The sequence below is a fragment of the Monodon monoceros genome, unplaced genomic scaffold, assembly GCF_005190385.1.
Source record: "Monodon monoceros isolate NGI ecotype Baffin Bay Population unplaced genomic scaffold, NGI_Narwhal_1 Super_Scaffold_18, whole genome shotgun sequence".
Lineage (NCBI taxonomy): Eukaryota > Metazoa > Chordata > Mammalia > Artiodactyla > Monodontidae > Monodon > Monodon monoceros.
Window position 1 is genome coordinate 73,033,142 of NW_021703774.1, and position 26,385 is coordinate 73,059,526.

General features: G+C 47.4%; 2 protein-coding genes across 6 annotated transcripts in view; one reads left to right on the top strand and one right to left on the bottom strand.

The window, feature by feature from the left end:
- The first annotated feature begins 282 nt into the window (after positions 1 to 282).
- On the top strand, positions 283 to 9,058 carry CERS2 (ceramide synthase 2). 2 transcript variants are annotated; one of them, XM_029229017.1, is made up of 11 exons: positions 283 to 396; positions 5,137 to 5,310; positions 5,737 to 5,854; positions 6,048 to 6,166; positions 6,396 to 6,453; positions 6,559 to 6,609; positions 6,846 to 6,938; positions 7,125 to 7,253; positions 7,480 to 7,586; positions 7,724 to 7,877; positions 8,057 to 9,058. In XM_029229017.1, exons 2-11 carry the CDS (start codon positions 5,138 to 5,140, stop codon positions 8,195 to 8,197), a joined length of 1,143 nt encoding a protein of 380 aa, XP_029084850.1. In that variant the 5' UTR covers positions 283 to 396; position 5,137; the 3' UTR covers positions 8,198 to 9,058. The 2 variants fall into 2 exon arrangements, with proteins under 2 accessions (XP_029084850.1, XP_029084849.1); XM_029229016.1 differs by having other exon boundaries at positions 6,396 to 6,609; positions 8,057 to 8,282.
- Positions 9,009 to 26,385, bottom strand: part of SETDB1 (SET domain bifurcated histone lysine methyltransferase 1) — a 30,300-nt gene continuing 12,923 nt past the window's right edge. Inside the window, exons 4-22 of one of the 4 annotated variants that reach the window (XM_029229011.1) lie at positions 26,259 to 26,293; positions 25,226 to 25,325; positions 24,344 to 24,469; positions 23,975 to 24,176; positions 23,214 to 23,287; positions 22,085 to 22,275; positions 21,163 to 21,292; positions 20,326 to 20,482; positions 20,084 to 20,242; positions 18,815 to 19,447; positions 18,250 to 18,366; positions 13,737 to 13,906; positions 12,379 to 13,007; positions 11,562 to 11,590; positions 11,316 to 11,448; positions 10,875 to 11,040; positions 10,320 to 10,531; positions 9,984 to 10,072; positions 9,009 to 9,818 (exon numbers count right to left, since the gene is read on the bottom strand). In XM_029229011.1, the coding sequence (XP_029084844.1) occupies positions 9,701 to 9,818; positions 9,984 to 10,072; positions 10,320 to 10,531; positions 10,875 to 11,040; positions 11,316 to 11,448; positions 11,562 to 11,590; positions 12,379 to 13,007; positions 13,737 to 13,906; positions 18,250 to 18,366; positions 18,815 to 19,447; positions 20,084 to 20,242; positions 20,326 to 20,482; positions 21,163 to 21,292; positions 22,085 to 22,275; positions 23,214 to 23,287; positions 23,975 to 24,176; positions 24,344 to 24,469; positions 25,226 to 25,325; positions 26,259 to 26,293 (3,470 nt within the window). In that variant the 3' untranslated portion in view covers positions 9,009 to 9,700. The remainder of the gene's footprint in view (positions 9,819 to 9,983; positions 10,073 to 10,319; positions 10,532 to 10,874; positions 11,041 to 11,315; positions 11,449 to 11,561; positions 11,591 to 12,378; positions 13,008 to 13,736; positions 13,907 to 18,249; positions 18,367 to 18,814; positions 19,448 to 20,083; positions 20,243 to 20,325; positions 20,483 to 21,162; positions 21,293 to 22,084; positions 22,276 to 23,213; positions 23,288 to 23,974; positions 24,177 to 24,343; positions 24,470 to 25,225; positions 25,326 to 26,258; positions 26,294 to 26,385) is intronic. The other 3 variants (XM_029229013.1, XM_029229012.1, XM_029229014.1) reach the window with 3 other exon arrangements.

The window sequence follows — 26,385 nt, forward strand, 5'->3', positions numbered from 1 at the left end:
GTGGCAGGCGGCGGTGGCTGGGCGCGGCTGCCCCGCGCCGAAGCCCCGGCCCCGCCGCCCGCCCTCCTTTCCCTTTTCGTCGCCGGGCCGCAGGCCCACGCCCAGTCTCCCGGCTCCTGTGTTGCTCGCGGCCTTTCTTTCCCGGGCTGCCTGGGCTCGCTCTCAGCTCGGCTGGGCTCGGCGGGCGGCAGGAGGAGGAGGGAGAGGGAGGGAGCTGGCAGGAGGGCGGGCGGAAGGGGGAGGAGGGAGGGAGCTGGCAGGCGGGCGGAAGGGGGAGGAGAGGAGTGAGCGGAGCCAGTCCGGAGGGGGCCCGGAGCTCGGACGAGAGGAGAGACCGAGCAGCGGTTCCCGGCCCGGCCAGCTCCGCGACGCCGCCGCCGCTGCCGCCGCCGCCGAGTGAGTCGGGACGGCCTCCCGGGAGCCCGAGGCGCCGCGCGCAGGGGTGGGGCGGGACGCGGCGCGGAAAAGTTGGGAGAACTGGGGTCCCGTGAGGACGCGGCTCCACGCACAGGGCCGGCGGGGAAGGCAGCGGGCCGAGGAGGGGAGAGGGGCCTGGGCGCGGGGCGCCGCAGCTGGCTCGGGGCCTCTGCCGGGTGCGCTCATGGCGGCGGGCCTGGGGGAGGGCGGGCCGGAGCGCCTTGCGGGAGCGGCCGGGCCCCCAGCGCCGTCCGAGGGCAGGCTGGCCGTGCGCCTGGGCGTCCCCGGGCGCGCCGCCCCGAGCCCGGAGGAGCCTTCCTGGGCAACAGGTAGGGACCGGGAGGTGGGGACGCGGGGCTGCTCGCGGACAGCTGAGCCCCAGGCTCCCCTTTGTCGGGGAGTAGGCAGCTCCGGTGACCACTTGCATGAGAGACCCCTGCCCGGCTGCGGGCCCGCGTCGTGGCCCCTGGCCCGGAGGGTCCCGTGGCTATAGAGTGGGAGGAGAGTGGAGGGTCTTGCTTTTTCTTACCGGTTCACTGTGCCCACTCCGGGAGGGAGGTCAGAGCGTCCATGTGCTTAACGGGAAACAGGAAGGTGCGGCTCTAAGTGTCTGTCCCGGCCCCCCAAGGCTAAGGCTCTTGTACCGTTATGGGGTGTGTGGGGCTGCGGTCGGGGGGAGCTTCTGGTGAAACTGGTTTTCTGGGCCTCCCCTCCTGGCTAATTTTTGGCCCAGAAGCTCTCTGGAGAGTAGGTTAATTGCATGTGTGTGATTATAGTCTTTGGCCTCAGCTTAGGGGTTCACTTCCCAAGCCAGGTTCTTGGCATCAAAATCTGGTCTGTCACCTGAGTAGACAGGTCCAGGAAGCAGGGGGTTCTGAGGATCCTGAGCAATGGATTGAGCCCCTCTTTCCAGAGAATTGAATCAGGGAAGGCTTCCAGCAGGTGATCACTCCCTCCCACATCTGTGTTGGAAGGGTTGCTGCCCCGTACCAGAGTCGAGGTGACTGGGCCCCTGTGGGTGGCCGACAGTGCTTGTGATGGGACTCCTAAGGGTAAGGACTTGTCTGCAGCCTCCTCCCACTGGGCCTGGCCCTAACCATACAGTGACCTGCACACCCTCTGTTCTGAAGAGAGAGAGTTCCTTGTCTGCCGTGATGCCCCACAATCCACTTCCTTCACTGGGGCCTCTGGCCAGCTTTCCCCCTGGGAAGGAGGGCTTCCACTTTCCCCTGTCACTGGCCACGGGCTGGCTGATCCTTTACTGTGCCTTCTGCACACACCCCCTCCTGCCCCCCATCTTCCTCTTCCACCTGCCCATGGGGGCTGTAGTCTCATGCAGTATTCGGGTGTGTTGGGGCCTCTGGTGGGGCAGCCCAGAAAAATGAAAATTTTGGGACCTATACTGCAGCCTGGAGCAATGACACACCTCTTCTTGGCTTCATCCATTGCTCGCTGCCTTCTAGTTCATGACCTGCTGTTGCTCCCTGAAACAAGGAGGACTATTCAGGTCCTCTTCCACTTCTTTTTTGTAGTCCCTCAGGCTTCAGTGGAAGCTGGGAGTCTGTGGGACCCTCTCTTTGTCACTCTCTCTTCCCTTACTTACTGATCCTGTTATATTTTCCTTAATTATTCCTCCAAACTGAGAGCTGCTGGGACCGTTATCCCATTGAGTCTGTGAGATCTCTTCGTCCCAGACTCAAACTTCTGCCCTCCTAGCCAGCTGGGTCTACAAGCCCCCATGGGGACTTTCTGCCCCTTTTCGTCCATCGGTGAGGGTCTGGGACAGGTCAGTCAGAGTTAGGGCAAATGTTGGGGGCTGGGCGGAGCCCTGTTCAAGTTGCTGGTAATCCAGTGCCCACGAAATCCCCGCTCTGCTGGCCCCTCTCCAGCCTGTGCCTCAGAAAGTGGTGTCTGGGTCTCTGGGTGAGGATGTGTGTCTGTGAGAGAGAGAGAGAGACAGACACACACACACACACACTATTGTCTTGTCATGTGTGTGTGGGAGTAAATTCTATAAGTGGAAAAATATTTATAGGTGTGATTTTCTCCACCAGGAGATTAAGTAACGTGACCCAGAAAAGCAGGGTTGTCTCCCTATCCTGAGGGAACATCCCCTTTTCTTGACCCAGCTTTTTGTTTGTGGGATCCCTTTACTTGGCTGGGTGTGCCAGGGATGCTACTGGGAGCAGACTGATTGGTTCTGTGGGGAAGTGTAAATGAGGCCGGCTGGGAGCCCCTGTTGTCCTCCCTTCCCCCTCACATGGAGTCAGAAGTCCTGACCCTGCTGAATCTGGTGCCTCTCCCTGCTGGGCTAGGCCCTGGGGGGTGACGGGCAGGGCTGGGGCAGTTGCTTCTCTGCTAATGGAAGTACTGGGTGGCAAGGGAGGGCTATGGTCACAGAAAGCCTGAAACCCAGGTGTGAGAGAGCCCTAGTTCAGAATCTGCCTCTCTGGACTCCTGACACATCATGCTGTCCTGCTCACACCATCTTCCACTCTCCCTGCTTGGAGCAGGAAGGGGACAGGTGCTGTCTTGTCCTGGGGTTGAGATCTTGTCCAGGCGCTTGCCCTTGACCTCTCTCTGACCCTCTGCCTACTCCCCCAGCTCCTCATCTTCTTTGTCAGGATCAGACTGGCATAAGACATTCCTGGACCCCAGGAATCAGGGAGAGGGGCTCCACTCATACCCTCCAGGACCCCAGCCAGCCCTCTGAATCTTTAATCCTCACAATATCTGTGGCAAGAGAAACTTCCCTGCCGGTTTCCACTGACGGGAAGCCGGGTCAGGGATGGGACCCAATTTCTAGGCCTGACAGTGCCCTTGGCTTTAAACCTCAATGGAGGAGAAGTTGGGCTCCAAGAGGTATAGCAGTGAGGTGACTGGGTCAGGTCTATTTCCTCATCTCCAATCAAGCTAAGCAAAAAAGTTGGAAGGGAAGAGCCAGAGGTGTGCCACCACATCTAGGCATTCTGCCTTGTCCCTTCTCTACTAAATTTTCTACAACTTCTCTCCAGGAAAAAAGTGTGTGTGTGTGTGCCTGGTTGCGTGGGGAGAGTTCTACTGTGGATAATTGTGTTTTAATTTTGTTTAGTTCAAAAGGCTTCCATCTCTTTTAACTAATTAAGTATTTCTTCTGGCTGAGGTGGAGGGGGAAGTGGCAGTACCCTCAGGAGCTGAGGCCTGGAATGTGTGTGTGTGTGTGTGTGTGTGTGTGTGTGTGTGTGAGTGAGTGTGTGTGTTGCTGGGGGCGGGTGGAGCTGAAGCTCCTTTACTGTCAGTGCTGACCTCTGAGAGAGCAGTGACCAGGAGTGGGGACAAGAGGGTAAAGTCCTTGAGCTGGAATACAGACCCGTGACAGGCTGAGAGGGATTTCGCAAGTGCTTCTGTGGTGGGTGGGGGCGGAGCCGTCGGAGGAGCAGCCCAGCACAGCTGTGATACGATCAGCCTTCAGCTGTAGAGCGGCACCATTTGGTCTCCAGTTCACAGCGGAGAACAATCTCCCAACTCTCTTTCCTCCCTGGCTGGGAGGGGACTACCTTCCTTCTGTGTCAGCTTTTAGTCTCAAGGCCAGCCTGGATACCACCCACCGAGCCTCCCTCCTGGGAGGACGAGGGGTCAGGAGCCTGGCAGATTTGCCCTTGTCATCCTTCTGGGTTCACTGCTCAGTCCCGGGACTGCCAGGTGTTGTGTGGTCCCAGCATCACTGTCTCTTAAGGATCATCTTGCTGCTTCTCTCAACTCCAAGCAGCTGCTGTCCCCGCCTGGGGCCCAGATCACTCCCTTCCTCATTCGGGTGTTCAGGTAGTCACTAACACCCTGTAGATCCTTTCTCTTTCAGTGGAGGAAAGCGGGGAGGCGGGGGAAAGCAGCAGCTCTTTCCTAGCCGAGGGTATTTGTGATGGGTGTTCCCCATGCAGACTAGTATTTTATTTTCTAGATGAGCCTTAATAAGAAATAGCTCCTAATTCTACCAGATGTCTTAGTCTGCTGTCTCGACTCTCTGTCCCCCAATCCCTGACTCCCTGAAGCCTTGTCTTCATTTTGTTTCTGAGGATAGGCTTCAGATTGGGTTCTTCTGCCTTATGTTTGGAACTGGATGGCTTGGCATGGGGTATTAATCTTGTGTGCACTATTTTGATGTCCATTGGTTGTCCTGGAGCTCAGCATTCTTTGGGAGCATAATTTTGCTTTACTCAGGCCTCTTAATTTTCCCTAGGACCTGCTGCCTCAGTGGCTTAGAGGGAAGGAGGAGGAAGGGTTTGCCCCAACCCTGCAATCCTTTCTTGGGCTTCCCTGGCAAGGAAGCTTCCAGTTATGGGTTGCTTGGGGGCACTAGGGGGAGGCTGGAGAGTGCGGGGAAGGGAGGATGCCTCTGACTTTAGTTAAGATTGTTGGCTACAGCTTCTAGGGCCAGATCCTGCCTGTCCTCCACTTGAGGATAGCAAAATGATGGAGAGACCCCAAGATTCTTAAGTCTAGGGAATCAGGACTTCTACGGGGTGTTAGCATCACCTTTGGTTGATGTGCATAGTAAATGTTAGAGCTGGAAAGCCACCATATTTCAGATGGGGAAACTGATTTGTCCACATGGCCAGGACCAAAACCCAGGGCTTGAGTCTCTGCCCCTGCTCTTTCTGTTAACACTGTGAAAATTTTCATCTGTCTCTTCTTACACTGCTGCCTGCTTTGATGCCCTCTACCTTCCCCTTCCTCACTCAGGATGCTCCAGACCTTATATGACTACTTCTGGTGGGAACGGCTGTGGCTCCCTGTGAACTTAACCTGGGCTGATCTAGAAGACCGAGATGGACGTGTCTACGCCAAAGCCTCAGACCTCTATATCACACTACCCCTGGCCTTGCTCTTCCTCATCATTCGATACTTCTTTGAGCTGTGAGCATACCAACATACCCCTATGCCTTCCCTGGCTGCCAGCCACAGTTTCTTGTACTTCAAGTTTGTCTCTTGCTGTTTAATTGGTCCTGGACCCTGGTGTTCTCACCACCCAGGTCCCTGCCTACTGTGTGCCCCCTACTGAAGGCAGCATTGTCTTTCTGAGGGCTCAGCACCCCCAGGCCCTTTCCTTCAATGGTTATTTGTTCTCACCCTCCACCCGCCTGGTCGCTAGTGAACACAGGCAGCTTTGTCAGCTCTGGGCAGCCCAAGGCAGCCAGAGAGGGCGTTGCCGGGAAACTGAGGCCCAGGATAAAGTTGTCTGAGCTTGCAGTCCCGCCCCGCCAGCCCCCTAGCTTAGGGGCTACCAGGAGACTGAGGTGCTTCAAGAGAGCCAGACGGTCCTCACTCATATCCCTTCCCCAGTTACGTGGCTACACCACTGGCTGCCCTCCTGAATGTAAAAGAGAAAACTCGGCTGCGTGCACCTCTCAACCCCACTTTGGAGCATTTCTACCTGACCAGTGGCAAGCAGCCCAAACAGGTATGAGCTGCAGACCCTGTTCTGGGAGTTAAAGAGTTCTGGTGGGGAGTGAGGAGGAGATAGGGTTGGAATGCCAGCTCTGGTGGCGGAAGAGATGGGAAAGCAGTGGGGCCAACTTGGGTCATTACTGGCAGAGGGTGGGGTGCTGCTGAGTTCTGAAGCGGAGTGTAATGGGCTTCTTCACTACACTCAGGCAGAGGTAGAGCTTCTGTCACGGCAGAGCGGGCTCTCTGGCCGCCAGGTAGAGCGCTGGTTCCGCCGCCGCCGCAACCAGGACCGGCCCAGTCTCCTCAAGAAGTTCCGAGAAGCAAGGTAGGGGAGGTTGGAACAAGAGAAACTGGGCGGCAGAGGAAGGTCTGATGTATTTTGGTGGGAGGGGTGGGTCGTAGCTGTATGCAGGGAGATTATACCCAGCTGAGGAGGGAAATTCGGTTATTAATATCCGTGAAAGGCTATCTGGAGGGAGGTACTTGGGGGTTGGTTGGAGGGCTGTGCCATTCTCCCACCCCACTCTCCTAGCTATTTCTGCTTCCTCTTCCAGCTGGAGATTCACGTTTTACCTGATTGCTTTCATTGCCGGCATGGCTGTCATTGTAGACGTGAGTGGGGATTACTGGGAGGTGGGAGTAGATTCTCTGGCAAGGTGGGATGAGGCCACAGAATTTGGGTCCCTTCTCCTTCAACCTCTCACCATCTCTCTGCAGAAACCCTGGTTCTATGACATGAGGAAAGTTTGGGAGGGATATCCCATACAGGTACGAGATGGGTTCTGATTCCTTACATGGGGTGATTAAGAGAACCAGTGTAGGATAGGATTAGGACATACACATTCTTGTGAAGAGATGATCTCAGAATATGTGACAGAAAGGACTGGAGTCATGGTGCTAATCATAACCTCATGTTCTGGGAGGGCTGGGTTTGGAGAGGTGAGACCCTTGAGTCCAGTTGCTCTGGGGTCCCTTACCTTCCTCTTTCCTCTCCCCTCTCCCAGAGCATGATCCCTTCCCAGTATTGGTACTACATGATTGAACTGTCTTTCTACTGGTCCCTGCTCTTCAGCATTGCTTCTGATGTCAAGCGAAAGGTGGGTCAAGGGGCTGTGCCATTAAGCCTAGGAGCCAAAATGAAGCCCTGGGATGAATAGCCTCCCCTTTGACTTCTGGGTGCTTTGGATGGAGTTGTGGGATAAGTGGAATTAAAGGTGAGGGGGAGGAAGAATGGAGGCTAGGGACCAGGAAAAGGTCCTCTGGAGGCTGCATCTTTTCTACAGGATTTCAAGGAACAGATCATCCACCACGTGGCCACCATCATCCTCATTAGCTTCTCCTGGTTTGCCAGTTACGTCCGAGCAGGGACTCTTATCATGGCTCTGCATGACTCTTCTGACTACCTGCTGGAGGTCAGGATTTCTGGGCATTTCTTCAAGCCTAGAGACCCTGGTGCAGGTTCTTCTGTCCCTCTATCCATTTTCGGTGGGGTGGTGGTGGTGGGGTAGTGGTGGTGGGGGGTGGACGTTCCTGGGATCAAGGAGCTGGGGGCACAGAGCCAGTGTGGTAACTGGGGCGTACATAGGAACGTATACGGGAGAGTAGGGAGCTCATGATGGATGGGGGCTATCTACACAGTCAGCCAAGATGTTTAACTATGCGGGATGGAAAAACACCTGCAACAACATCTTCATCGTCTTCGCCATTGTCTTCATCATCACCCGACTGGTCATCCTGCCCTTCTGGTGAGTAGGAGGCGACACTATACTCCTGTTTTCAAGAAATCAGGAGTCTCCCTGCTCCGCACCCACATTTTCAGTCCTCCATCTTAACCCCTTCTTTTCTGTGTTCACAGTTCTTGTCTCTCCCTTTTCATCCCAAGGATCCTGCACTGCACCCTGGTGTACCCACTGGAGCTCTATCCTGCCTTCTTTGGCTATTACTTCTTCAATTTCATGATGGGAGTGCTACAGCTGCTGCATATCTTCTGGGCCTACCTCATTTTGCGCATGGCCCACAAGTTCATAACTGGAAAGGTGAAGCTTCTGTCCCCATTGTGTAGGCCCTACTCCCCTCAACTCTAGTACTGCCCAAATTCCCTTCCCATATCAGCAACCCTGTAAAAACTACTGGGGGGCCCTGGGTGTAGCTGGAAAAAGCCTGCAGAGAGAGGCAGTCCTTAGGGGTTTGTAACCCTTCTCGTCCCTTTCCACAGCTGGTAGAAGATGAACGCAGTGACCGGGAAGAAACAGAGAGCTCAGAGGGGGAGGAGGCTGCAGCTGGGGGAGGAGCAAAGAGCCGGCCCCTAGCCAACGGCCACCCCATCCTCAATAACAACCATCGTAAGAATGACTGAACCGTTGTCCCTGCTGCCCCTCAGATTAATGCATAAAGCCAAGGAACTACCCCACTCTCCCCACAGGGTCGCTTGAAGCTCTGGGGAGAAAGGAGAAAGCAAGAGGAGGGTGTTCTTCTCTGTGTCCCCACCCCTGCTGCTTTTTCACCCAGTTGCCTTTAAACCAAATTCTAACCAGCCTATCCCCAGGGAAGGGGAGGTTGGTTATATCCTTGTTAGAGCGGGGGATGGTTTTATTTTCCTCTCTACTTTCCAAGTTGTCCTTTCTATTGCTTTCGAGACCTTTCCTCAGCTCCGGGGGTGGGGGTCACAACTCACATTCCTTATTCTTCAGAATCTGGCCCTAGCTGTCTGCCTTTGACTCCCAGACCTCCAGAGCCAGGGTCGTGCCTTACTGTCCCACCCGTGGGCCTCATTCTGCCAAAGTTGGACCAAGGCTCACCTTTCTAATCTCCCTAACTTGGACCAGAAACCAAAGCTGAGCTTTTAACTTTTTCCCTCCTAAGATACAAATGAATTGAGTGTAGGAGGGTGCACATGACCCTTACCCTACCTCTGCCAAAAAGTGGGGGCCACAATGGGGACTGCTCAGACAGTCTTTTGTTACTTCTCTGCCAGCTGTCCCTGTAGTCACAGGTCCAAGATCTTACTGCCTCCTTTCTCTGGCCTCTTTCCCTAGGCTAGCTGGTTTGGAGTAGAATGGCAACTAGTTCTAATTTTTATTTATTAAACATTTGGGGTTTTGGTTTTAAAGCCAGAATTACAGCTAGCGCCTGGCCTTTCAGCAGAGGGACCACTTCAGACCAAAACGTACTGTTAATGGTTTTTTTAATTAAAATATATTAAAGATTAAGTAAAACACGGCAACAAGTGTTTGAGACTCTTAAGAACTGAGAAGAGGGATCAACTAAATAAACTAAGGTAGTCTTCCTCATGCTTTCCTCACGGTTACATAACATTTAAAAATTTCAGATGGCAAGTAAGAAAAAGCAAAAGTAGAGAAACGTCAAGATTAATGACAGCTGCCCACTGGGAAGGATGGGGGGAAAACAGCTCTCTCATCAAAAGACCCCGAATTGGGAGTTGAGGGAGAGAAATCAAATCACAATCGTAGTTTTAACATCTTGTTAAAAGACTTTCAAGAAACAATACAAACCAGGGATAATAAAATACACAGCCCTCATTCTAAGAATAAAGTCTGTTAGAAGCATGAACACCTGAACAAATGTAGGATGGGAGGGGTGAGCAACAGGAGGACTGAAGGGATGTCAGGCCTAGGTTAGAGTGGTGACCTCTCCCACCTCTATGCCTCAGGAGGTGGGGGAGGGGCCCTGCCTGCTAGCACCACAGTGGAAGGGATCTCCTGATCCAGAACCCCCATTTCTATCTACTAGGAGCTGGGGGAGTAGCCAGACTAGAGACTCGGGGGTCAGAATTCAAGTCAGGAAGACCCAGTTCCTGAGGAAAGGGCAGTTCAGGAAGGGTTCGGAAGAAGGCTGTCCTCTAAAGAAGACGCCCTCTGCATTCGATGGCCCCACAGCAGCAAAGCAGCTCCTTGCCCTCCACGCTGCCCACCTCGTAGTTGTAGTCCCAGGTGAGTTCTGTCCCAGCCCGGATTCTCCTGAAGAGGAAGAAAAGGAAGGAGTGTGGTGAAACAGCAGATAACCCAGGCACCTGGGGTGACTGAGCATGCAGGTGGCGCTGGATCACAGATGGAGGAGCGACCCTTCAAATTTCTGTAGTCCTTGCCCCTCCCCAGCCATCCCCTTTCCTGACTCCCTCTTACTTGCTGGCAAAGAAGGCCACCCACGGGAAGCGAAGATCATGAGTATCCACGAAGACATTCTGGACAAACAGGTTGGGGCTGCAGCTGTGCTATAGGGTTAAGGACAGATTCAAATAAGAACTAAGGAAACAGAATCTGGCTTTGTGGGGTGAGTGAGAGTTGGATGAAAACAATGCCATTTGATCCTCCCCATCACAACAGAGAAGTTTTGAAAGATCCTTTGAGATCAAGAATTTATAACAAGAAAAGGTGGGTTTACATAGTTGTGTTAAAAGTACTAGAAATGTGAGGACCGTGGGATAATCAGCACATACAGGCGAGGGAAAGGGGTCTCACATTGAGGTAGCGGCCCAGGTTGCCTTCAAGCTTAGCATCGATGATGTAGCAAGATTCCTCCCCATCGTAGAATTGGCGTGTGTTCTTACGAACAGGTGCACTCTCTCCCTTTTCTACGGATGCCATGTTGGTTGATTTAATGGCAATCCCATGGGTTGATTTAAGAGCAAAACCCCGGGTTGATTTTACTGCCACTTGGCGCTTCATTGGACCTGGACAGGAAGAATGGGGTTAGGCCTGTCCTACCTCATGACTGGACATTCTACTTCCATTTTTATCCCACCCAGGGCAGCTCAGGAATACCAATAAGCTGGGACTCTGAGGCAAAGAACCTACGTGGCATTTTTTTCAAGCAGGATTAGATCTGCTGGATAAAGGGGCTGAAGGAAAAGAGTAGGGAACTGGGAAGAAGAGAGGGAAGGGATGTGTCAAACATTGATATTAACAGTTTAGCTGGGAGTCAGGGAGCCCTCCCAGAGATGCTTCAACCCTCAGGATCTGAATTTTCCCTCCAACTGGTTCTTTCCTACTACCCCCCAAATTCTTTCAGACTACCAGACATGTTCTTCTTGTCCTCAAAGTCATCCCCTTCAGAGCCAGAGGAGATGGTCTGGATATCATCACTGTCAACGGCTGTGGCTGAAGTCTGACCAGCAGTGGGCTTTCGGCTGGTCCCACTTTCCCCCTCACTTTCTGTGCTGCTGGACAGTGTCAGGATGTCCTGGGGAAGCGGAAGGGTGAAAAGAAGGAATAAGGGTAAATGGAGAGTGCCCTTTTGAATCTCTGCTTTTACCTATGGTTATGCAGGAAGGAGCTCAGACTATAGCAAGATTAGATGGTGGGTGAAAGAAAATGAGGCAGGAAGTCAAGGCCAGAGAAATAAGATATGTAACAGTAATTACGGTGACAGACTTGATGAGGTGAGAATGTTCCTTTACTCAGACTCTGAATAAAACAGAAAGCTGGGTAAGGTGCAGCTTGAGAAAGGTCACTTACGTCAGGGTTTGACTGAGCAGAGGCCATGAGTCGTCGGCTCTGATGCATGCTAGTCTTACTTGGTGGGCGGCGAAGTCCTTCAGTCTTCACGGGAGAAGGATTGTAACCATAATTTCGAGAGCTTTCAGTAACTCTGATGGGAGAGGAAGACATGAGAGGGGTCAGGTTACTGGATGTTTCTTAGGCTACTTCTGTAGGCTTTAGAGAAGGTAGACTTGGAAAAAGGTCAAAGAGAGAGGCACTCACACTGACATCTTGTTCCGGTCATCAGGGTCCTGGAAAAGAAAGCAAGTGAAGGGTTAAATGTTTTCTGGTCCTGAATAACAAATCCAACGATTACAGACTTCATCTCAAATGACCTCCGAAGACATTAGCCAGTAACAGGTACACTATCTAAAGTGGAGTGTGTGTGAAGAAATTACTCTGCAAGTTAAGAGTAACAATCATTCTCATCAGGAAGCCCCCCTGGGAGGGGTCTTTAACCCTTCCCAACAATAGGGTACTAAAAAATGTACATGGAAAACACCATGGGCAGAATCTTACGAGGACAAGGGACAGTTCACCACCTGTAATGTGCTAAGTTTCAACATCATTAAAAATACACGTAAGATCAATTCTTGTAAGATCATTCTACTATAATAAAAGAAAGCAATGATGTAGATAACTTGAAACAGCAATTAAAAAAAATTACTTATAAACCCTTCACTTTGGAATAAATCAGATACTTTCCCCCCAGCAGGCTGACTTTAAAATAATTTGGTTCTTTAAACCAACACTAGGAATGTATTAGGGGTAGGTTAATCAGATTTGCCACAGAAATATCCATCAAGTAAATAATCTGTATGTGAAGACTCATGAGGGACTTCCCTGGCAGTCTAGTGGTTAGAATTCCACGCTTCCACTGCAGGGGGCACAGGTTTGATATCTGGTCAGGGAAGTAAGATCCCACAAGCCGCGTGGCACGGCCAAAAAAAAAAAAAGACTCATGGTGAGACCACATTGTTTGTTACCACAAAAAAGTTACACAAAAGCCACAATTCTCAAGTTTCCTGCCACTGCTTACCTCTTTCTTGGGCTGCTTGATGTCACCCTCATCCTTGAAGCCCAGCCCTGAGGTGGAAGCCTTCTCAGCCTCCCCTCTGCCTCCCCCAGCGTGACCTTCCCCACCTTCACTAGTTTTGAAGGATGAACGGCTATCAGAGTCAGCAAAGCCACCTTCACTGACACTATTGCAGCTCAACCACGAGGCCACTTTGTTCTTGGGTGTCTCTTCAGAGGAAGGTGGATTGCAGCCACCTACAGGGATCGATGGAGGGACAGGAACACGTGGGGGCCCAAGGTCTGGGGGGCGAGAGTCCTTGGAAGACATCTCAGACAATCCATTCTCCTTCTGGCCCCGGGTCTGCCGCCGGGTAGCATAGCTGCGCCACACTGAGCTGGTGCTGAAGTCCTCATCCTTACAGAAGTTATCATCTGAGCTATCGTCATTGGACTCTTCGGGGTCCTCTGTACCGCTGTTGCCATCTTCCTGGTCCTTCAAGTCTACACCACTGCTGTCAGAGGAACAGGGGACATCACTCTCATATCCTTCCTTGAAGTTCTCCACGCTCTCGATATGGTCCAGATTGGCAAAATATTCATCACCCATTTCCAGGCCCTCCTTGTCGGCAAAGTCATCTGTCAGGATTTTGCCTGGGAATGAAGAGAAAGGCCTTCCAGGGTTATGAGGTGCTTTTAGAAAGAATAAAGTTCATTCCATCAATATCCAGCCCACTAGCAAAGAGAGTCAAATCGCCTCCATTATGGTGTCTCATTTCTCTTTGATGATACCTCCTTCTTAGCGTCTTAACTATGAGAGTAAGCGGAACTTACTATAGTTTTAAATCTTGCCCTTTCTGCCATTCCATTCTTCCCCTTTACTTTGTTTACCAAAAGAGAGTTCTTCAGTTATGCTAAATCTCTGGGTGGAGTGGAGTGATGTGGGAAAAAATGAAACACTGGACTCTACTATCATGTCTCTCTGCTGAAACATCATGTCCACAATTTCATCCCTTTTTTTTTTTTAACATCTTTATTAGAGTATAATTGCTTTACAATGGTGTGTTAGTTTCTGCTTTATAACAAAGTGAATCAGTTATACATATACATATGTTCCCATATCTCTTCCCTCTTGTGTCTCCCTCCCTCCCGCCCTCCCTATCCCACTCCTTCATCCCTTTTTGTTCTCGTCCTCCTGAAGCACTTCTGTCCCTTCTTGATCCACCCAGACAGGCACATCACTCATGTTCTTTATAGAAGAAAATTCTGGCTTCCCCTTTCCCCCAGTTCACATGTTAAGCATTCTTAAGTTCAACTTGTCTATGATTCAATGTCCCACCGTGTCCTAACCCCAGAAAGCAACCCTTTCATTTCATCACCAACCTGCATAAATACAGACAAAGGAGCCTTTGGCAATGTCATCCAAGCAGCGGATACCCCAGCCCTTGTTCTGGGTCTTGAAGAGCTGCAGTCGAACCTGCAGTCCATGCTGCACCAACCGGTTTGTGCACATGTTTGGGTCACAATTGCAGCGTTTGTTACACTCATAAACTCTGGGAGGAGGTCACAATAAAATCAATCATAACACGATCACTAGAGCATCCATTACATCCACAGAACTTTTATAATTTTTAAGGTGTCATCATTTATCAGGTAATGATCTAAATGAGCAGATTTACTGAACTGTCTATGCTCTTTGATTCATTTGGGAATATAGCCCAAAGAAATAACTCAGAAGCGGGAAAAGTGACTGATACAGATATTTATAGCACTACAGATAGTAACAGTGAATAACAGAATGCCTAACAACTGGAGAAAAGCTAAGCAAACTATGAGGTGAATATGGATTCAGAGACATTAAAATAAGTCAATTTGTAGAAATAGATACATAAAATAAAGATACTTAAGGGACTTCCCTGGTGGTCCAGTGGTTAAGAATCCGCCTTACAATGCAGGGGACGCGGGTTCGATCCCTGGTTAGGGAACTAAGATCCCACATGCTGCGGGGCAACTAAGCCTGCGCGCCACAACTACTGAGCTCGCGCACCTCAACTAGAGCTCGTGTGCCACCAACTACAGAGCCCACGCACCCTGGAGCCTGTGTGCCACAACTAGAGAAAGAAAAAAACCCTGCACGCCACAACTAGAGAGAAGTCCATGTGCTGCTACAAAGAGCCCATGCGCTGCAACTAAGACCCGACACAGCCAAAAATAAATAAATCTTAAAAAAAAAAAGAAACGAAACATCTTTGTTAGGTCCCTTAAAACCCCACCGGGGTTGGGAAAGTATTAGCGCTCATATACTCTGTCTACAGCTGATAAAACAGGATCAGCTTGGAAGCAACAAGACCAGAATTTGAACTCAGGTCTAATCACCAACACATGAGATTTTCAGAGTAGCTATACTGAGTATCATTCATTCATTCATTCAACAAAATTTGAATGGTTACTATGTGCCATGCACTGGGTAAATTAGCTGCTGGTGATACAATGGTGAGCAACACAGACAAGGTTCCTGCCCTCATGGAGATTACCTTCTAACGGAAAAGAGAACAAAAACAAGTCAACAAATAAAGTTGTCACAGATACTAAAGGACACTCTCTCAATGAGAGAATTAAGGGAGTGAAAATGACCTAGTTTTAGAGTGACCAGGAAAGGTCTCTCTGAGGAGATGAGATTAAAGCTGAGAGCTCAAGGTTAAAGAAGATAATCATGCAAACAACAGTGGAAGGATGCCAAGAAGAGGGCACAGTACGTACAAAGCCTCTTGAGGCAGGCTGGCAAACACTGGGTGAACTGGATCCAGGCACTGAAGAATATCAGTGTGGTTGGAACAGTTTTGGAAGTAGAGAGATAGGAAGGGGCCAGATAGTACATTGTCTTGTGATCCAAGATTAAGAGTTAGAATAATATCCAAAGTGCAGTGGAAAGCTTTTAAAGAGTTTTAAGCAGGGGAGTGACATATTTGTGGAAATATTCTTATGAAACATTTCAAACATGTAAAAAAGATATAATGAACAGGCACCTACTACTCAGCATTATCAAATCTAAATGTTGTTACAAGATTCAATTTTTTTTTGTTTATAATTAAAACATAAATGATACAATGCAGCTAAAGCTAACAGGTGTCTTTTCCTTTGCTTAGTTTTCAATATGCACTCAGCTCAAATTTATGTCCTGATTTCCCCAGTAGTCTCAATCTCCTCTGAAGATACTCAAAACCATCAGGTTTTCTATCAAACCCCCTTTCCCAAAAGTCTCTCCTGCAGCCAAATCTGACCTGCTCTGACACTGGCTGTTCTCTACATCTGGTGCACAGCTGTCAGCCTGGAAGCCCCCTTGACTTCACTATCATGTGGGATTCCCCTCACTCCTCTTTTGAGCTGGAGCCTCTGTTTCCTGGATCAGTATATGCCTTCTTCTCTCTTGTCTTCCCCCCCCATTTTAGTAAACATTTCCAGTAATTTTCTGAGAGGGAAAATAATGGAAAATTTTGAGGTATTTCATGTCTAAAAAATGTCTTTAGGGACTCCCCTGGTGGCGCAGTGGTTAACAATCTGCCTGCCAATGCAGGAGACAAGGGTTTGATCCCTGGTCCGGGAAGATCCCACATGCCACGGAGCAACTAAGCCCATGTGCCACAACTACTGAGCCTGCGCTCTAGAGCCCACAAGCCACAACTATTGAGCCTGCGTGCCACAACTACTGAAGCCCATGAGCCCTAGAGCCCACGCACCCCAACTACCTAAGCCTACGTGCTCTAGGGCCCACGTGCCACAACTACTGAGCCTGTGTGCTGCAACTATTGAAGCCCGCAAGTGTAGAGCCCACGCTCCGCAACAAGAGAAGCCTGCGCAACACAATGAAGAGTAGCCCCCACTTGCCACACTAGAGAAAGCCTGTGTGCAGCAACGAAGACCCAACGCAGCCAAAACCAAATAAGTTAAAAAAAAAAAAAAAAGGCCTTAGCCTACTTTAACCAACAACTGATAGTTTTCCTGGGTTTAGAACTCTAGGTTAGAAATAATTTTCCTTAGAATTCTGAACAGATTCCTTAATTGCCATCTAGCTTCCAATGTTATTTCGAGAAGGCCGAAGTCACTTTGAATTCTTTTTTTTTTTTGAATTCTTGTTTCTTTTGTGGTCTCTTTCTCTTCTCTAGAAGGTTTTAGTATTTTCTTCTTGTCCTCAGTGTTCTGTGGACACAATGATCACATTTTATCATCATGTGTTTTAGTGGGGATCTATTTTCATCCGTTATGCTAGGACCTGACTGGCCTTTTCACTTTGGAAACACAGTCCCTTCCATTATGGGAAAGCATCTGAATTATTTCACTGATGATTCTTTCCTTTTTCATCCTCTCTGTTAATTATGTATCTTGAGTACTAGGCTAATTAGTTCACATATTCATATACACCCAGCTTACCACATTATATCCCACTTTTTTCACTGTCCTCCTCTCTCCCTGACCTGTCCTTCTCAATCTCACATGCTGGCTCCACCTCCTCTGCTCAATTTCTAGTTGGATAGCCCAGGGCTTACTCTGGGCCCCTTCTCTTTTCTATTATCAATATTCTCTCTAGATGAACTCGTCCAGGCTTTAACTATCACTCCTGAGCTGATGACTCCTAATTCTTTATGCCCAATCCTTACACTTCTCTTCAGAAGTCTCAATGCCCTTTATTCTTAAAAAAAAAAAAAAAAAAAAAAAAAAAAAATTAAATAAATTTATTTATTTATTTGGCTGCGTTGGGTCTTCGTTGCTGCGCGCAGGCTTTCTCTAGTTGCAGCGAGTGGGGGCTACTCTTTGTTGTGGTGCGCGGGCTTCTCATTGTGGTGGCTTCTCTTGTTGCTGAGCACGGGCTCTAGGCTCACGGGTTTCAGTAGTTGTGGCACATGGGCTCAGTAGCTGTGGCTCGTGGGCTCTAGAGAGCCGGCTCAGTAGTTGTGGTGCATGGGCTTAGTTGCTCTGCGGCATGTGGGATCTTCCCGGAGCAGGGCTCGAATCTGTGTCCCCTGCACTCGCAGCCGGATTCTTAACCACTGCGCCACCAGGGAAGTCCTCAACGCCTTCTTGACATTTCCACTTGGGTTGCCTAATAGGCATCTCAGACTTAACATGGCCAGAACAGAAGCTGACTTTTACTCAGACCTGCAACTCTAGCTCTAGTCTTCCATCTCGGTAAAAAGCACCAGCATCCACTTAGTTGCTCAACTATAAAATTTAGGACTTGTCCTTGATCTGTTCTTTCCCTCCCATTCCGCAATCTATGAAGTTCTGCAGCTCTACCTCCAAGTGCATCCCCAAGTGTATCCGCTTTCATCTCTACTGCCACCTTCATTCTAGTACAAGCCCCAGCAACCACCACTTCTTACCTATGTTCCTGAAAATATCTAATTGGTCTACCAAATTCTACTTTTGCTGTCCTAAAGACTTATTTTTCATAGAGAAGTCAGAGTAATCTTTAAAAGGCAGATCACATCATTTGCCTGCTTAAAATTCCCTAACAGCTTCCCGTCACATCATGAATTTGACACTAATTTTTATTCTGATTTACAAAGTCCTATATAATCAGGTCTCCTCTCTGAACACATCTCGCTTGCCAGAGTAAACCACAGTCTGTTAGAATAATAGTACAGCTCTGAAATCAAGGTGATCTTTTACTGCAACAGAAAATTGCTAGATACTATTCAATCATTTTATGTATTCATTTCGAGGAAAGCTCAAGGAAGAAACATGGGCTGAGAATTCAGTAACTGAGGCTTAATTGATAAAATGTCTGTTTCAGTTATCCTATTTTTGGCTCCAATATTTAGAATTCTGATGGTTGTTACAAGCACAGAAAAACAAGAATTCAGTCTCTGAGGTGCTTCACTTTCCCCTGACTACTTACCCTGTGGGAAGACACTCTTCTAGTCTCTTGTACTGGTAGCCAGAGTTAGAGTTGATTTGGCCGCCTGGGGTGCAGGCTGTAGCCTGGAGAGTTAGCTGATGGCAGGTACACTTGGACCTGTATAGAACAGAAGGGTACAACAGCTACAGCTGTGACACTTTCTTTAGAGGCAAGAAGTTACTACTGATAAAAGGATGGTGATAGAGTAGTGAAATTTTTCTTCTTGCATACATATAAATGAGAATGTTAAAGACAGAATATGACAGAGTGAGAATAAGATAAAGAGACAGAGAACAAAACAAGTGGCAACCGAAAGCATAATGGAGGGAAGCAAAGGAAAAGGAGAATCAGAGAAACGAACATAAGACACATGCACCCAGGGTTAAGCTATGGGGCCCCAGCCTCTCAGTCTCATAGTTTTCATGGAGGCCTTACGGCAGGAGCTCCAGCTAAGAAGGTAAAGGGAGGTGAGAAAAGGAGGAGTGCAGTATAAGGCAAAGAAGTGGAAAGAAAGACAATCACAACAAAGTTGGAGGCAGGGCCAGCAATTCCCTAACCAACTCACTTGTCCCGGCACCCATCTTTGCAGTCACAGCCAACCAGAAATTCAGCGCCTGTGTTAATGAAAACACCCTTGCCCGGGATTCGTTCCTTGCTGTAGGCCACCTGAGGTGGGGGAGTTGTGTCAATTTCATTGACACAGGACAGAGGAACATCTTCCTTCCCATAGGTGATGTCCAAAATATAGTAAAAAGGCTTATAGGGCTGAAACTTTCGGTCCACAAGAACATATGGATCCAAACAGAACATCTCCAGGAAGAGGAAGTCACAGCCTGTCTCAAAAAGGTAGCGCTCAATCTCTTGCATTGTCCGAAGGCAGAGGCCACAGGGTGTCTTATAGATAACATGAAAGCCCATCTTGCGGTTAACTCTGCGCCGGGCTGTCATCCGCCGGAAGTCATACAGTAGTGGGACTAGGAGAGGGTTCTTGCCCCGATACTGCTCATTTCTCATAGGTCTGACTCGAGACAGACAAGTATAGCTGCAGACATGAGGTAAGTAGAAAAGCTTCTCCATGGGGGCGCGGTAGGAGGGCTCTGCCGGGGCCCGCTCCAGCATGCCATGGAAGGCTGGGGGTGCTGGGGGAGCTGGGGGTGCTGGGGGTGCTGGGGCAGAGGTTGTGGATCCTAAAGGTGATCTGCAAATGAGATGCAAGAATTCAGATGAGAAAGCAATAGCACCTCTCTAGTGTACACTTAGCCCATCAGCTGGCTCAACCACTTCTCTAACCTTTCAAATAGCTGTCCTCTTAAAGCTAAAGATGATACAAGAAAGTCAAATTTCCCCTTGCCTTACTAAACCTGGACAATGACATGCTCTGGTTACTCTTCAGTGACTGATAATATCTCTATTTCAACAGCATATATTTTCCTAAAATTTTTTTTGCCTGAGACTTATGGAAGTAGAGTCCAGTCTTCTACCAATGCTAGTTTTTCCGGCTATGTGTCGTATAAATGCCCTTACTGACTCCCACGATTCAAGGAAAGAGGCTACAGAGTTCCCTTTCTATTGTACCAATGATGACACCATATTCAATAAGCAATCTTAACAAATGACTTTCTGGTGATTGTATTTTTAGGTGCCTAGTTTCTAATTCAATTATTTTTACATTCTGTTTCCTGGAAACGTCCAAGTTTAAAGCTTCCTTTTCAAGTTCAAACTTCTCACCATCATAATCTTAACTAGACCCCTTGTGGCTAAGGAACCTCCCTATACAGTGACCATTCAGTCCACACTGCCAACACCCCCAAAAGAGAGCCTGAGATTTTCTCACCTATGTGTCTGACTGATCCCAGGTTTCCCACCAGGAGCATTTTCACTGAGTGCAGGGGATGTAGGGGAGGAATGACCAGAGCCCACAGATCCTGGCCGGAAGGATGTGCTTTTTTTGGCTACCTGCTTCCGAGATTGGGCAAGCTGGCTTTCCAAGCTTCTAGGAGATTAGAGATCATATAGTAAGGGATACAGAAAATACAATATGAAAGAAACCAGCGAAAAAGAAGGAATAGCACTCACTCACTGTCACCTGCCTGGGGGGACAGAGGTGGACCAGGTGGGGCAGGTGGGGCAGGTGGAGCTGTAGGCTGAGGGGGCTCCACTGGCTTGAACTGGGTTCCAGTACTGGTCAGATCCTGAGTGTACTGGACCACGGGACCTTTGCTCCTCACAGCACCTATAGGAAAAAGGAAATTGACCATTGAGAAGATGAGAACTGTGTCATTTATATTCATGCACACATCTAATCCTCAATTTATATAATCTAAAAAAGCAACAATGGAAACATTTTGACTAAGTGCTAAGACTGTCAGATCTCACTATTTACACCAATGAGTGGGAATACTGGCACAGGCTGACTTTTACTGAAATAACAAGATTTCATCTTCCTGCCTCAGACGATTTACATTAGTAATTATCTTATACTTCGGTAAAATTTTTCAAAAACGCATTCTTTGATCAACTAATGTTGTCAGGAAAGATTAACCAGAAAGTATGCCAGGAATATATAAAAATAAAAACAAAACTGGTTTGGGCTTTAAAAAAACTGACCACAGATAACACACAAAGCATATAATCTTCACGTGGATAACAGAGGTAATTACTACCAACAATACCCCTAACCTAAGCCAGTTGTTTCAGATTTTTATGTGTTTTTTTACAACAAATCAGAGCCACAGAATGTGCAGGCAGCATCACAACTCCATCACCACTACTGGAAACAATTCAGGGCACATGTCCTGTTTTCAATGAGTCAGTAGTGTAATCCTGGCAAACAAAGGATATAGCCATTGTACATAAACCCCTTTGCTGGTTTGTCCATTTCTTCCTTCTCGCAGGGTATCTTTCAGGACATACCCATATTTGGACGTGTCCTCAGCTGTCCGCCTTGCTTCTTCTCTAGTGTAGAGGCTGAGGATGTCTTCATGCTGAACATGGGCTCCAGCCGTGTAGAGCCTCGATAGATCCATTCACATCTTTTGTCATCCTGGGGGATTGGGAGGAAGGAAAGGTGGTGGGGCGAATGGGTTAAAGGCTAGAATCTACACCGCCGCTTGTGAAGAATATATACTATGTGCCTCCCTTGGGCGAAATCTCCCTGATGAGCCCTGAATTCCCTATCTATTCAATAAACTTATGTGCCAGGCTCCATGACAGGCATCAGGAATTCAACAACAACAACAACAAACAAACAAAAAACCCCAAAACAAAAACACATATATTCCTTGCGTGAAAAATTATAAGAGAGATAGATGTTTATACTGAGTATAAGAAGTGTAACAAGGATCATAAGGCCTTAGGATCAAAGGGCTGAAATAGTTCAGAGAAGAAATATAATTCTAAGAAAGGCATGAGACAGAAGAAAAGGATAGGTATAGAAGATCTAAGAGTTAAACTGGGCCTTGAAAGATCATCAAGACCTCGAATTCACTGATCCTTCTTTTTTGTCCCACTATGCTATCAAAGCCCTAACCCTGGCAAACAGAACTAGCCGCCTTCTCTGTACCTACATGCATTGTGGATACTCCTGGAGAAAAACAAAAACAGTGTCATGCAGATTAGTGTCATAATTAAATTCAGGGAATTTATTTTTAATAACCACTCATACAGGAACCAAAAAGAAGATAAAGTAAAATTTGACCCAAAACAGCAAGAACAGGTAAGAGGATAAGAAAGAGGAAAACTATGGCATTTCTACAAAATCATCATCATTATCGCCTCTTATGCTCCCCCATCTCACCCAAATCCCTGCCTCTAAAACTCTAGGGAAGAAGAGTACCAGGAAGAGGATCCTGACTAGGCTGCCGTCCACCTCCTCAACTCGGGACTTCCACCACGTGCCTTCCCACTCAGTCTTGATAAGCTGTCCACTCTTGAGCAAAACCATGGGGCGGTTGGGGTAAGCAGTGATATACTCCTCTATGAAGTCTCGGCAGGAGATGTCTTCTATGTCCTCCCAAGTCTTTTTCACTGTCCCAAGGAAGAAGTAGGGCTGAGAGAGGGCAGGTAGGGCATGTCTTGATAGGGGAAAATGGTTGGCAAGGAGACATTTGGTATTTTTCAGGTTGGGAGGGAGAGAAAAAATAAACGAAGAAATCATAACCTCAAGGGAAGCAAAACCAAGATCACCTAAAAGTACTGAACCTAATGTGTAAATGTACACTCAAATCAAGTAAATACTAAATAAGCAATATGAAAACATAGGTGAGGCACTAACTTCATAAAAATGTTTGTTTCTTCTTAGGAAAAGTCAAGGGGAAATTCTTGCTAACTTGGTAAGTCTAAAGGTAAATCAAAAACAATAGGTGGCACCATGAAATTGATTTAAAAAAACCTGTCCTTCCTTCTCATGCTCCATCAGGCTTTTAAGGGACCCTGAATGTATTTACTGCCATGTTATGTGGAAACACAGCTATGTTAGTTGACTCTTCTGCAATTAAAAACAGTTGCTTCTGTTAAGAGTCTCTCCCAAGCCAGAGTCACAAGTACAGAGGACACTATGAAGCCCCCATGTAATACAGCTTCTGTAGAAAGCACCATGAGAAAGTGCTATGAAAGCACTATGTAGACTACAGATTTATACAAATGTTAGATTAAGCATGAGACTAGGAAAGAAGTAATATCTTCTCAAACCTAAATCACTCAGAAATGAAATCAAAAGACATCTACAATATGAGCATCCACTCAAGGTAAGTCATGCTATTCTAGTGTCTGACTCTTTGGCTGCAAAGACCCAGCACTAGAGATGAGCAAATAAAACTGTAACTCTCAAAGGACATTAATGAAACTTATCCTCTTTGATACTAAAGCACCAAAAACATTAGGGCCTTTTAATTGGTTGTCTTAAGAAGAAATACAAGGTAGAGGAGGAAATGGATAGAACTAAGGAAGAAAGGAGGGACACTCACGTGGCCGGCAAATGGGATACAGTTCAGACTGTGTAACATAGGAAGCGTAGCCATCATCAAAGAAAATGAGAAACCTGTAAGGAAAGAGTGATGGTAGAAAGATTGGGGGTTATGATATTTAACTCGACCGACAGAAATTATCTTATCATAGCTTCCACGCCTCTGGATCACAAACAGGACACACTCCAGGGAAGATGTTCGGTGCACTACTTTCTTCCTACTATTCTCTCTTCCCACCCCAAGGGTTAAGAATTCTCCCTTAGGTTAGCAGATGCAAACTATTACATACAGAATGGATAAACAGTAAGGTACTACTGTATGGTACAGGGAACTATATTTAATATCTTGTGATAAACCATAATGGAAAAGAATATTAGAATTCTCCCTTAATCTAACCAACATATCCCCACTTTGCCAAAAGCCATTTATTCTCATTATACTGTCAGATTCCTAAACTGCTGAAAAACATTTAGTCTCCATTTCTTCCTTCTATATGAATTCTCTATTCCACCTAACCATTAATCAATCTGAATTATTCTCCCCTACCTAGTTTTCTCCTTGAGAAAAGGAGAAAAAAGGGTGTGTGTGGTGGGGGGGGTGGTGAGAAAGAATCATCCACATGACTCCATGGCAAAGAAAGAGTTTCTGGCCACTGGGGACTAAGAACACAAAAGCTAATTGTGAGATCTGGACTGTGGCTTGAACAGGGCAGGTGCTGTGCTCCCGGCTCCCACTCTCTTTACAATCCTCTGTCCAGGTACCTGAGCTTGTTTTTGACGTTTGGTGTCTCAGCTACAATGCCAGCGTAGAGCCAGACCTGATTCCCATCTTTGTATTTGGCCACTACTCGACTGCCCACATACAGCTTGTCAGCAGGAGGGTGGTAATCATAGGCAATATGGTTCCCTGACAGAAGACTCTTTCCTTTGTTGTCAAATTTCACCTTGTACTTCTTCCCTGGCCCTGAGTAAAAGGGAAAGATAAACAAAAAATTTTAAAAACCATCAGTTTCTGTGTGAATCCTGGTTGCTACGTGAGAGACAAAAGGCAAGGCTATGGGGAAAAGAAACAATCAGCATTGGAGACCTGCAGGTTGTCTTTCATTAGTTCTTCCTCTAGCTTGAACATACCAACCGTCTGGATGGCAATAAGAGTGCCTTTGTGCCACGTCTTAGTTCTCTTCTTGCCCAGAATGCGCATGCTAACTACCAGGTCACCATCTTTACTCAATTCTCCAGACATTTGACTCAAGGTTCCTAGGAAGAAAGCATAAAGAGATATGGCATAGACTGGGGAAAGAATGGAAAAATAAAGAGAGTACTGGGTTATTGGGGCAAGTGGGGTAATCTTTTGATCCTTAGCCACTTTTACTGCTCTGTTGGCCAAGGGCAGAAATATAAGACACAGTTGAATCAACTGTTTATGCTAACAGGAAAAACTTGAATTGAAATTCACATGTAACTCAAGACCATCTCACTTTAACCAAATATTTCCAACTCCTTATTAATAACATTAATTACCACTCATTAAATGCCACATAGCATTTTATAAAACATATTCCTGGGAGGGATCTCTTAACAGCCACACTCTACAAAGCTTCCCTCAGACCTCTTTTTAAGGGTTTGAGTTACTCTCTTCTCTTTACCCTTCATCTGGAAGAAGAAATCACGAGCATGGAGCTAAAAAGGTATTTGGACAAAGCCATCACACAGTAGAAAACCAGCAGACAAAAGACTTAAGCCAAGGGACTTCCCCGGTGGTCCAGTGGTTAGGACTCTGCATTTTCACTGCCGTGGGCCTAGGTTCAATACCTGGATGGGGAACTAAGATCCCGTAAGCTGTTCAGCAGGGGGAGAAACGACAAGCAGACAGCAAGGAAAATCTGTGGTGTTAAAAGAACCAAACAGAGGTGAAGAAGGATTCTGAAATGCTAAAACAAAGCCAGTTATCCATGAAATCTCTTTGTAGGATTTCATGCCCGCACCTATACCGAGGTGCCTCCTGACTCTAACCTTTGTGTAGATCCTGGGAACTGCTCTTCTTATTGACAGCATCCATGAACTTCTGGACATCTTGAGCTGACTTTCTTAAGGCAGCCATAGCTTCACGGAGCTGTAAGGAAAGGGATGAGGGAATCAAGTTTTAAAATAGTAGCACCGGTTCTTTTTTAACATCTTTACTGGAATATAATTGCTTTACAATGTTGTGCTAGTTTCTGCTGTACAACAAAGTGAATCAGCTATATGTATACATATATCGCCATATCCTCTCCCTCCCACCCTCCCTATCCCCCCCCCACCAGGTGGTCACAAAGCACCAAGCTGATCTCCCTGTGCGATGCGGCTGCTTCCCACTAGCCATCTATTTTACATTTGGTAGTGTATGTATGTCAATGCTACTCTCTCACTTCATCCCAGTTTACCCTTCCCCCTCCCTGTGTCCTCACATCCATTCTCTGCATCTGCATCTTTATTCCTGTCCTGCCCCTAGGTTCATCAGCACCTTTTTTTTTTTTTTTTTAGATTCCATATATATGTGTTAGCATACAGTATTTGTTTTTCTCTTTCTCACTTACTTCACTCTGTATGACAGACTCTAGGTCCACCCACCTCACTACAAATAACTCAATTTCATTTCTTTTTATGGCTGAGTAATATTCCATTGTATATACATAGTACCAGTTCTTGAGAATAAGAACTTGTCTTTTAAAAAGCAAAATAGAATGAGTTATGTTTAGAAGCTTATAGTTACTTTATCAGGCAAAACCTGCCCTTTCTTACAAATCTGGTTCAGAAATCAGCTTTAGGAAGCTATCCTTGACTAATTTAACTGCCAAATTCTACATTCATACAGCACTCAGTGCATGCATCTATAAGAAACTTTTGCATTCCTTTAACACCTATTAGAGAAATGCAACCCATAGGGCTGATTATGCAGGGTGAATGATTATATGCTGATAGCTGAACTGACCGAATGGTCAGGCCAAAAGTTTCTCCCATTTTCATATTCTTATCTCTCACCCTTCTCTTACCCATCCCAACTTACCTTCTGGTCTTTTGGAGTTCTGCTCCCAGCATCACCTACAGATGAGAAAAACTCTGAGTGTAAGGGACTTACACATAAGAATCTCCAAGAAATCAAGAACTAAGCTACTTAACAGGATTACCATGGA